The following is a 12,468-nucleotide window of genomic DNA, read 5'->3' on the forward strand; positions in this document are numbered from 1 at the left end:
TCTCATCGATACGTCCTTGCTAATATGGCTCACAATTAATAGGAGGCGCCGGCGGTCACTTCTGCGACCGTCAGCGACAGTGCCGCCTGGTGGTGAAACGAATTCAAACTCTCAAACGAAAGCTACTCTTACAGTTGTTTATATTTGTTCGGTGTTTTTAATTCTAGAATTTCCTCAAGTTTTCATTACGATAGCCAGACATTTATTTAGGAATAATAAAATTTGGCCGGAATTCTTTACTGTCGGGGGTTTGACTACTTTACTCAATTCTTGTATTAACTTCTTTATATACATCGCAGTCAATAAGAACTTCAGAAAAACACTATTTGCAATCGCTTCTCGTAACAAAAACAAACAAATTCTATGAAAATTATTATCTAGTAGATTAATCCTAAAAAGACTATTCGCAACAAAACCATCCAGAGTCAAAATCGAAGACCGGGTTCGAACCAAGGACAAATGGACAGCCCTATCTATTCATGATTATAGCCCCTATTACCAGGACCATTCACAGTAGACGGGCCGAACCTGGAACCCTATTTTCCTCTATCCCAGTTTAAGACCTCTCAACGGGGTCTCGTATCAGAGTTGTGGATAGACGGGTTTCCTGCTAGTTTATATAATGATATAATATATGAAATATAATAATTGATTTTTAGGAATAATTGATAAGGTAAATTATTTAAAAGATGTCCTCGAAACGGAACCTTACTGACGCGTAGGGTGTCATCTGAACCGCCGTACGGTCGTAATACCGATAATAACCGTTCAGTTTAGCGCGGAGATTCGGGTAAAGATACCGAATCATCATTACAGATTTCACGCCCAAATTCGCGTATAGTGTTCGGTCTGCTGCAGGTGATTTCCGTGTGCGATCCTGTGCATGCGAAAATCGTCCCGATCGAACATGCTTGATAGTGTCACAGCGAATATATTCGCATTGCGTCCGTGAGATGCAATTTTCGCTACGACCCATATAGATTAAAATATACAAAACCAGGCCAATCGCTGACAAGCTTTAAATCTCGTGTTGAACTCGATTTCCCAGCGCCGCATGTGGTAGTATAACAACGTCGAATTTGTATATGGTTTTTGGTGGGAACTAGTGAAATTCTACAACAAACCGAACTCGGTTTTTTTTCACTACTAGAATCTGAACCAGTAGCGTGAGAGCTCGTTCGAACTTTAGGACAGCGACATCGCTGGTCATCCGTAATTCAGCAATTAACACCACTGGGACTTTTAGCTGCGCTATCCCATCCTCGCTTGCCAGGGGTCCAGTATCACTCCCGAACTCGCTTCCACCAGCCCCCTGGCCTCACGAAGCGTGATTTCATTACTGGCGCTGTTGCGCATGACGTCATATATCGATTTGCGAAATACTTCCTTGTTCGGTAAAACGTTCGCTGATTGGTCCATTTAACGGGAAAACCAACAGAAGTCTACTGTCGGTTTGTTACAAGCGCTGTGATTGGTACGACCGGATTCTGGTCGGCTAGTAACGACTCCAACGACTCGTGAGGTCAAGGGGTTCGGAGAACAGCTTTAGCGTAGTAGGTTCGAATCCCTTGACGGGTGAAGATGCGCTATCCCTGCTACAGAAATCCGTGCCATCAATGAGACAGTAACACTAAACATGTATCAGCAAGAATCTTTACCAAAAGCAATATTTTTATTACCCAAAATTAAGCCATTACATTGCAACCTCAGTAGTGCTTTATCAGTAACAATAATAATGCAACATAACAAAATGCGAGCAACCGATAAATTCACCAGTTTCATATCAATTAATTATCGCGATTAATTACAAACCACTCAAATATATCAAACCAATTAAAATCTGCTATTTCCTCTTCTCGCTTACATCTCACAATATACTGCAGAATTCTCATAATTTTTTCAAAAGTTCCCTAGAAAAAAACCCCCGCGTTATCCAAACAAAATACCTAGTAGAGTATAATCCTGTACACTGTGGCCATTTCACAGTTAACCAGTCCAGTCCGTTGTTCTCTGAGGAACCCCTTCATCGTCTAATATTCAGAATGCAGTTAAGACAGCAAGCTTTGAAGGACAATCGGTTGACTGGAAATTTCCAACAGGTGCCAGTTACACAGACAAAGGCCAAGTCAAGACTGATCTAAGAGATGTCGTAGTTCTATAGCCAATCTAACACCTGGTAACCTAAGACAAACTCCTTCTGATTCTACAAGAGAACCCACTAAATTCAAATTATTTGAAACCAACGAAATACATTCAACTGGTTTTTTTCATAAATCTAGGTTAAACATATTTTACATGCATTTATGTGTAGATGGACTGAAAATACATGTATGAGAGTATACACGATAGTTAAAAATCCGGATTAAGTGGACTTTTCTGTAAACTAACAATGTAAGATCAGTCCAATCTCATTCCAAACTAACAAGACTGATAATTTTGCGCCTTAACAATGCATTTAATAATCACTCAACTTGGTCCAGCGGGGATACGTGGTGTAACCCAGTTCTGAAAAGCACAAAGCTAAAGCACATGTACAGTTAAGCTCGCCTAACTCGGACTGGAAAAATTGGACCGGGTTCAGCAAAGTCCGATAGGAAAATACGTTAGGAAGTCAGAACAATCATTTTGTTATTGTCAGAGTTGGTCAAAAGTCGGTCCTGTCCGAGCAAGGTGAGGTTTACTGTTTATAGAAATACATTTTTGTCAGTTTTTAAATGTTTACATTATAGCGATATCTTAGATTTGTAAGACCCGGTAAACACATACATAATAACATTATATTGATGATAATCAGTGGCGCTTTACAAAATCCCATGACCCACAAGAGTGATAGAAATGTGGTTTTACAGTTCATGGTTTTCTTCTGGTGTAAAATATCAGAGACACCGGCGATATACGATAGACCTTTTTACAACGTGCTCTAAATTATTCAGCATTATATTTTTTTTCTCACTGGACCTCAATTTTGGCGAGTAGATAATGACTATATTCACAGAACCGATTGCTGGACCGGTCTCAAGACTGCAGAAACTAAATGAATTCAAAACCTCATTTTCAGGCGAGACCGGGGCGTCTTAAAAATAGAATTTCCCCTGAACCGACCTGATTTTGATTTTACTCTTAGAAATATATAAAGAAATCTATCTGGATTGATCTGGAGCCAGTTGAAGTCGTGGCTCAGATTTAAGACCAGTCCAAGACCATCTTAGTTCTTTAGCCAACCTAGCATCTTAAGACCAGTTGACTCTACCAAAAGGTTAAAACATCAAAAACATACGAAATGAACTTTAGCGTCCAGAGTCCAGTTTCACGCGAAAGTTAAACTCAAATTTCAGGTTTAATTTCAACGAGGACAACATTTCAAACACGAACATGTCAACTTTCAATTCATTCATGAAACTGAACCCTGGACTCGTTTTTAGAAGCTACGGAAACGACCTCCGCGGACCGGTCTCAGACCGAAATTTCAGAGTTTAAAGGCCCCGAACGACTCTAACAGCGGAAGCGAAACGCTAATAATCATCGCCGCGACTTATAACTTCCTTACACGTCGGACGTAGGAGAATCGTGTGCTCGAACTGCGCCGTGTAACAGCCTTTAATATCGCAGAGCGGCGGATACGCGTCGACGATTCCGTTATCACATAGATTCTTTAAAGCGAGAAGATACTTCGACTGGTCGAGACGATCTAACCATCGTCGACAGAAAGCTAACGTACCGAAATTGTGGTTTATTACTCCCAGCAGTTGTTTAGCCTTGGCTAACCTGGAAAATATACCGAATTGCATTAAATCACAACGAATAGTAAATGATCATATTTATAAGTACAGTCGACTCCCGATATACCGCCCTCCCCGCCTGCCGTCAGGTTTTCTCAATCTACATCTCTATACAAATACAAAGTAAAACACCCCCGATATACCGCCCTGCCATATACCGCCACCCCCGCCTACCGTCAGGTTTTCTCAATGTACATCTCAATACAAATACATAGTAAATCATCCCCAATATACCGCCATCCTCTCTATACTGCCAAAATCGTTCTGCACCAATGTGGGCGGTATATCGGGGTTGACTGTACAGCTTTTAGGCTTGCCCTATATCCCTAATCTTATATATTAAAGGCTGACCACTTTCCGCCTATTTACGTACTAATCCATTGAGTTATCCCTGATTTTTTTTTCCATTTGCTTACAAAAAACTTCCCGAGTAAATCAGAGAAATTTTTAGGTTTGAAATGTAACAATCCATTCATTTTTCGTTCCTCGAACCTCTAATAAAGAAACGCGTGGTCGATAGCACTATGCGAATTCCCTGAATTTGCTGGGTTTTTTTTGGACAAAATTCGGTTTCCCTGATTGTTTTGATGATTTTACTGATTCCATGAGTTTTCCAGGTTTTCGAGGTCAGTGGCCAGCCTGTATTAATTGAATTCCTTGTCGAATAAGGAATATTGATACAGTAATAAATCTACGGGGTCAGTAGATGATTTTATTTATTGTCTTAGTCAGTGAAAAGTCTGTGCTGGCCATGTCCGAGTAAGGCGAGGTTCACCGTATTAAAACTGTTGAAATTCTAAAGATTTTAGTTCAGGATCATTTTGCGCTTAGTTTAATAAACGAACCTGAGTGGCACGTGACCGACATCGAAATTCTTCATATAATGAGACGTTTCCATATCGTCGTGAACGATACCTTTACCGGTGCTGCCAAACGTTTCAATCGCGTAAAATTCATTTTCCTAACAAAAGAAAACACGTAAAATGAATACGCAAAATCATCCACTATTCAAGTCAATGACGATTCCCCAGATTGATTTGAACTTTTTCAAATCTTATTAATTCAAATATGAATAAAATCTAAAATTGAGTCTTAAACAGTTTTTGCTGGAACTCACCTCCATTTTAACGGCTTCGCCTCCCTTTACGATCGGTACAGTTTTACCGGCGTGTATTCGATACGGACCGATCGAGTGACCGTTCAAATTCCTAATCGGTTTCACTGAAACATCAGAAAACATGATGTTTAATTACATGTACATCTAGTTGCATTCTCTGCCTGCTGTAGAACTATAAGCCTAACTTATGAGTTACTTTAGACTCCTGGGGCCGGTTGCATAGTCATGGCTTAGACTTAAGACCAGTCTAAGACCAAATTAGTTCTATAGCCAATCTAACAACTTTAGACCAGTCTAAAGATTTAAGACGATTTCTGGACTTAAGTCACGACTATGCAACTGGCCCCTGGATCCAGTTCGACAGTTGTGAGTTAGAGTTAACTCTGAGTTAAAGTTAGTTCATTTTCAATGCGTAAACTCAGGGTCAAATCTTAACTCGGAACTGTGGAACTCGACCCTGAGTTGAAGAAGGTACTTGATATTAAGGTTCACTGATCAACTGCAGAATTATTGCTACTGACTTTTCTGTAGGGAATATAAATCCTATCGAATTAATTCTAGAAATACTCGTCACTTGTTCCTAGTAAGAGTAGTCTAGAATCTACGAAATGTTTCTGATATTGACGTGTAAGAAATTCCAGTCCAGGATTCATGGTAGAAATTGATGTAATTGTATAACTGAAGTGTATGCAGTGTTCACACACATGCTGTTGTGTTGTATCTTTATTTAAAACTAATAGAAATGTTATACGTTTGAGATGAATGAAACAGCACAAAGAATTACTTCCAACTATAAAATAGAACATTTAGATATTCAGATATTGCTTATATCTTTACTGAAACTCTGAAATACTGATTAAATTAGAGGGCAGAATGTTGGCAGACGATTTTCAGATATTCATGCCATGCAAATTAGATATATTTGATTCTATAAAACTGCTGGTTCCAAATTAAATCAAAGCCTCATTCACTGTACTGATGAATTCATTCATATTCAGCAGCATTCAATAATCAAACTGTTGTACTGTCTCTATTGCAGCTTACGACTTATGAGATGTTTGATAGCAACATTACTAGCACAACTACCGCATTGACGACAACTCAACTCAACCGGTGTCAGAGATTTAAAACACAACCTATCAGATGGATCAACAAATACAGTGTTTTCATGTATTTAGGCTGGTATCTACCGGCGTCAGTACTCGGTTTAGTATTCAACGCGTTCACGTTGTTAGTTCTAAAACGATTTAAATCTGATGTTTATTTTCTCATCAAAATTCTCGCTTTAAACGATCTTTTGTTTATGATCGCTACATTCATTCTGTATCCGCTGAGAACTGCGTACATTTACGCAGTTTTAGGGGATATTGTGTTTCGATTGAATGACTGGAATTTTGGTTGGATTTTTATCTCAGTCGCCATGCCTTTTTTCTACATGTTTCAGATGACGCGTAACTGGTGCACTGTACTGCTCAGTCTAGAGCGGTTAATCGTCGTATCGTTTCCAATGAAATCTCGTAAATTTCCGATGAAGTTTGTGTCACAATGCGCGATGATTTCCATTTCACTTCTGAGTTTTTGTGGCCATTTTATTCAATTTATACCTTCGCAACCAATCGCATATCTCGGTTGTCCCGTTGAATGGCCTTATGTAACTGTACGTGTCAGGAATTATCGTTATCCCGCGTGGTTTAACCAAGGACGTTGGAGTATCGTTTCTGCGACCTATCTGTTCATGTATCTGACTGTCATGATCCCTATTGGCTTTTTAGTTGTCATAAACACAATTCTTATATGGATGACATTTTTGCGTCGGGTTACTCGACGTTCAGAGCTCGGTATAACTGACGAATCGTCTAGAATGGAAATGAAGGTTTTGAGGATGGTTTTATCAGTAGTTATGTTGTTCATAATCTGTGAAGGTTTTGGTTTCTTTTACCGTTTAATGAGGTTAGGTTTGATCCCATATTTGAACACAATGAGCCTGATAGCGTTGGGATTTTCCATCGTCGATTCGTCAGTAAACTTTATCGTGTATTGCGCGACAAATGAGAAATTCCGGAAAACAGCTTTTGAAATTCTACACTCATCATTCAATGCTGCCAAAATCAACATGAATGGATAGGCCAAATAAAACCAGTGGTATGGTAGAAAGATTCCTAAGACTGTTTCATCATTAACACACGATCTATACGATTTAAAAATCATTATGAATAGCTGGATATCTGAACAAGGGGAGGCGAACATAGAGGATTCATAAGGCTCATCATTAACGATCAAAGTATGTACGTACTTTGTTGGGGTAGGGCAAGAGGTGTTAGGAGCTGTTTCTAATCTAAATAAACCCACGTGCTGCTTTTTTCCATGATAATCAGGGACCATATAGAAATTAAGTTAAAGGAATGAAACCTACATTTCGGTCAAGGATTCATAGCAAAAGTGATATTAGTAATATGTTTGCAATGAAAAAAAAAAAATTTCTATAACACAGAACATATAAATATCACAGATAACTGACAACTTAACTGAAACTCTGAAATGATGTCATGCTATAAATGGCTAACTACAGTAGGAAGTGTTGAAGAATGTTCAGATACTCATGCGCACAAATCAAGTATCATGAATTCAAATTCTATACAATTGATGATATAATCATGGACGGTATTTTACTATAGAAGGGATAATAGGATACAGCTAAGTGCAAACAAACATATGGAGCGGGCGGATTATTCTAAATGAAATTCAAGTCTCATTCACTGATAGTTTTACCAATGAATTCATTGTTATTTACCGCAATAGATAATTCAAACTATCGAACTGTCTGGAGATGATGGTTTACTACTTATGAGATGTTTGATAACAACATTACTAGCACAACTAGCCTACCGCCATGACAACAACTCAACTCGTGTCAGAGTTATCAAACTTGTCTGGTTAAATGGCTAATTAAACACCCGGGCCCAGTTCCACAGTTGTGAATTAGAGTTAACTCTGAGTTAAAGTTAGTTCATTTTCAATGAGTTAACTCAGTGTCAAATCTTAACTCACAACTGTGGAACTGGACCCTGGGCTTACCTTGATATGTTTTTCCGTCCAATTCTACCTCGTAGGACTCCATAACTTCTTGAATCGCTTCACCGATATCACACAACCTCACATCAATACCGGCGTTCTGAAGAAACAACAAAAAAGTCAAGCAGGGCCGATCTAAGGGTCAGCATTAGGGAGAGTCGACACCTATTACTCCTAAAAGGGCTCCCCCTCACCATACGAAAACTCATTGGAGAACATTAACTCCTTTTCAGAAACACAGAGAGAATGGGTTTATAATTCTGAAATTTTCAGGGATCAGTTTTATATATTTGTAATTGCGTAAAATCTATCAGTATAATTTCTGCCATGTAATAATAGAAATCCACGCTGAGAAATGGAGAAATTTCTTGGTTTAAAATGTTACAATTGATTCACTCATTATTCACTAATCACGCATTGATAAAGAAATATGCGGCGAATAACACATCCAAATTCCCTGGTTTTTACTCGATTTTTCTGATTCCCCGAGTTTTCAAGGTATTTTTGACCAGCGATGAATCCAAATGTTTAGAGGCAGCACCGGGTAGATCTGCCCCCCGGTCGGTGTACGTACCCTGATTCCTGTATTCGTCGCGTCCTTCACCGCTTCTAAAAGTTTATCGTATTTCGGGTTGAAACTCATCGTAAACGCGCAATCGATGATACGACCTGTCAAAAATAGAAATAAATACAAAATATCCCGATCGTCGATGCTTCAAAACTGTTAAGATTCATAGGATTTGTCGCCAGATTTCACTACTTTTCACAGATTTGTCAAAATCATCAACATTTCACAAAATCAAGGTTACATGAATTTCTATGTGAATTTCTATCAGGGTTTCTCTTTTTTAGCTGACACGCGAATTAACTATCAAAGGGTTAAGGAAGAAAATGTTGCCACAAAACAAAGCACATCAACATTTTCTGCAAAACAAGAATTCCTTAGAATTTTTCACATTTTTACACAATTCTTCACAGAAATCTCAAATTTTAGGTTATTTCCTCATCAACGCTCTGACAAACATACCGTTAATGTGCGTTCCGAAATCAATTTTACAGACATCGTCGTAGCCGAGCACGGTCGTGTCGCCGGCGTTCGGGGTGTAATGCGCCGCGCAGTGATTCAACGAACACCCGGTCGGGAACGCTAAACCAGCCTCTAAACCGTTCTCTTTGATTAACTTGCGCGAAATTCCTTCCAACGTTTCGCTGAAATATAATTTCATATGTTTAATACCAATTCGGGACTCTTTCTCAATGTCAACTGTGGCAAGTGAGGATTCCTCCTGTGGCAGTTGAGGATACACCAGGTGCGCTAGTACCAATATAATGCGACAATTTAGGATTTCACCTGTGGCAAGTAAGGGTCCACCAGATGCTCTAGTTTGCTGTATAAAATATTAACTATGCTGCAATAGAGGATTCCACCTGTGGCAGTTGAGGATACACCAGGTGCGCTAGTGGTGCAGCAGCAGGGCTTGAATTTGGGCAAATCTCACCCACAGCAATACTATCACAGATTGATATCAATGCTGGATTTCTTCTGTGACTCAATTATTATCTAGAATTTTGGTATCTAAAATTCTCACAAAATAAATTGGAACTATTTGAACAAATAATTCCCATCAATTTTCTGGCCTTAGGGAAATATAAAGCTGGTTCAATACTTGTCTCCCAATTCAGGGGACTTGAAGATCGATTACCAAAGATGTTTAAAATACCTCAAACGTCAATATGAGTTAACAAGCAGATGTCTCACAGTATTGTGTTAGGCCCGACTCATAAATTTGAAAATAAGTCCATTTTCGATAAATCAAAGTAAACCCTACTAAATCCCGCGACAAATAAATAACAAGCTTACCATATATGAATCATAGTCATTCCTGGTTTAATATAACTCTGCATATACTGCCTGGTCTGAAACATATAGAAATTCAAATGACTTTATAACAATTGAATCAACCAGATGTGATCCACAAAACAGATTTAACTAGTCCACCACGGTGGCCATTGTTCAGTAAGCTTTTCCCTAAAGTTTCCCTGACATGCACGTTGTTTTCTGTGACTTGACCAGCTAAGAATCCAATCAATTAACACACTAAAATATGGAAGACATAGATGGACTGGTCAATAATAACTGGTCAATAATACAATATACGCACAAACGATATTCTCAATATTTAAATTCCTCCGACTTTTTCCCCTAAATGTTTCACGAAAATTCCACGAATATTCACCGAACTTATATAAAGAAAAGAGAATTTCCAGACGGATTACCTGTCTATGGGCTTCAGCAGCTAATCTGATTTCGTTATATAAATCTAACTGCGAACGATCTAATTGTTTCTTTTCTTCGTTCGTTATTCTATCCTTAGCGAAACGACTGCAAATAGATTCAGATAAAATTCTAACAGGATATTTCCGATGTCCAGGACCTAGTTGCACAGTTCAACGCAGCTTAAGTCTGACTTGTTTGAATTGAAATTAGTTACTTTTCAAAGTTTTACCATTTCCAATCAAATCTTAACATCGGGAACTGGACTTGGACTATGGTTTACTGTTTAAACATGATTTATGAAACGTAAGTACCATCGTTTTGACCCTAACAAGATTTTTCAAAAAATTATCAAATTTTCAGCTTTGTCGTCGTTTTGCTTAACCTATGACTTTTATGCCATTTTACTCTGTCTAGTAACATTATTCGCGCTGAAATTGGATTCATACTAGGACAGAATTTCTTCTCAAATCATTTTAAAGCAATAAGGTTTGTATGTGAATAACGTACTCATCCTGCGTGGCCGGATATTCCATTATTTCACCTTCGGGGAAATTTCCATCGGGGAAAAGATCGACGATAGCGAGACTAGGAGGGACTGTTTGCTGTTTACCGCCACCTGGGAACAGAACGATGCACCAATTAAAATCACAGCAGAGAATAAGATCACGATCACAATTTTCACAAATTAAATACAGGCGTTGACAAACTTTCCATAATATTGTGTAGACTAATCTTACTAATTTAACCCTAAAATAGAGATATGCCTTTTGACTTATTCAACCTAGGATTACGGAACTGGGTCCATGTTTCCAACTATTACGTTTATAACAGGCCACAAAAAAAACTGACCCTTCTTTTTCTTGTTTTTCTTTTTATTCTTCTTCTTAGGAGCGCCTTCCGCGTCGGCTTCTTTCTCTAATTAAGAAATAATGAGAATTTTACACGAAATTCATTGCTAATTAAATGTGCAGCGAACGCCAGTTTAGTTAGTAGTTTATGTTAGTAGAAATAGGTCATCCCCGCCCTGAGTTAATCATATTAGCATGAGCATGTGCTGTCCGCGAAGTCGGAAATAAACAGTTGTATTCTGCATATCTTCTCTCTTCGAACTGATTTCTTCTGTGGAACTCCAAGATCTCCACACCATGTCGCATTAACGAAATCAACTTACCCCCATCTTCTAGATCCTGGTTATCTAATTTCTTAGTAATTTGATCTATTTTGTCTTCATCGCCTCCTTCTTGTGTACCTCCTTCTTGACCTTCCTGGGCTGTGTCACGTGTGAAAAAAAAAACATGTAGCATATGTCAAATGAAAAAAAATCTGTTTAAAGAGGAAAATGTTCATTTCAGGGAAACAAGGACTTATAAATATTTTCTAAAAGTCTAAAAATAATCTATTCCTAAGAAAGTGGATAAATTGGATGGATAATGATGGGAATGGTCTGCTGGGTCTGGATGGGACGGGTTCCGGTTGGTCCGGAAAAAAGTCAACAAAGTGGAGGGCTCCACAACTTGACAAAAATGTCTTTTTCTGAACTCACCAGCTTTCTTTTTCTTCTTCTTTTTTTTCTTTTTCTTCGTTGCCTCTGCGGCTTCTACGTCTTCGATCTCTTTAGCGTCGACATCGTCGACCACGTGCCCGTTTTCTTCGCAATCTTTCGATTTTTTCGAAGTCGAAATTTCCGTCACGACCGCGGCCATTTTGGTTGTGTCGCTAAGAAAACACGTTGCAATAAGTCGAAGATTCTCTGAATATCTATAGTAGTTCAATAAATTAGTCAAAAATATTGTAAATATTTATTCTTTATAATTGTTTGATGGAGATTTTATCTCAAAACTTTGTTTAAGGAATTCTCATGAAACATCATAAATCGAAGTGACATGATAGGGGTATATTTTAATAAACTAGCTTAGTAATACTGGTTATTCAATAGATGTAATTTTTGGAAAAAAAAGAGCTATTACTCTAACATTTCAACACTTATATTTGGTTTTCTATAAAATTTAAGGGTGAAAATGTGGATTTCTTTATTTATGATGGAAATCTGAGCATCGATCTATCTGAAGAATTACGAACGAAGCCATCGGAATTGACTCTAATTTAATGTCATCGACTTTCGTTTATAATTATAGAAATTTTATGACCAATTCTACGCATCTTATACTTAATAACGCACAAATAATGCTCTAGATGAAATTCTTAATACAAATCATTTTGGG

At 38.2% G+C, this 12,468-nt stretch overlaps 1 protein-coding gene across 1 annotated transcript; it reads right to left on the reverse strand.

The window, feature by feature from the left end:
• Nucleotides 1–1,657: 1,657 nt before the first annotated feature.
• LOC141901551 (uncharacterized) lies at nucleotides 1,658–11,949 on the reverse strand. The gene is made up of 12 exons (XM_074788863.1): nucleotides 11,790–11,949; nucleotides 11,418–11,516; nucleotides 11,096–11,161; nucleotides 10,754–10,862; nucleotides 10,246–10,351; nucleotides 9,830–9,885; nucleotides 8,996–9,177; nucleotides 8,543–8,637; nucleotides 7,972–8,068; nucleotides 4,897–5,000; nucleotides 4,625–4,740; nucleotides 1,658–3,765 (listed from the first exon to the last, which is right to left on the reverse strand). Exons 1-12 carry the CDS (start codon nucleotides 11,947–11,949, stop codon nucleotides 3,513–3,515), a joined length of 1,443 nt encoding a protein of 480 aa, XP_074644964.1. The 3' UTR covers nucleotides 1,658–3,512.
• Nucleotides 11,950–12,468: the final 519 nt, after the last annotated feature.

The sequence above is a fragment of the Tubulanus polymorphus genome, chromosome 3 (assembly GCF_964204645.1).
Source record: "Tubulanus polymorphus chromosome 3, tnTubPoly1.2, whole genome shotgun sequence".
Lineage (NCBI taxonomy): Eukaryota > Metazoa > Nemertea > Palaeonemertea > Tubulaniformes > Tubulanidae > Tubulanus > Tubulanus polymorphus.

Bases quoted from the DNA above. Each gene is read 5' to 3' on its own strand.
- LOC141901551 (XM_074788863.1), bottom strand. From the start codon at position 11,949: ATGGCCGCGGTCGTGACGGAAATTTCGACTTCGAAAAAATCGAAAGAT. The intron at 10,352-10,753 runs GTACGTTATTCA...ATCTATTTGCAG, and splicing joins TATCCGGCCACGCAGGATGA to TCGTTTCGCTAAGGATAGAA. The intron at 9,886-10,245 runs GTAATCCGTCTG...TATATGTTTCAG, and splicing joins CTGCTGAAGCCCATAGACAG to ACCAGGCAGTATATGCAGAG.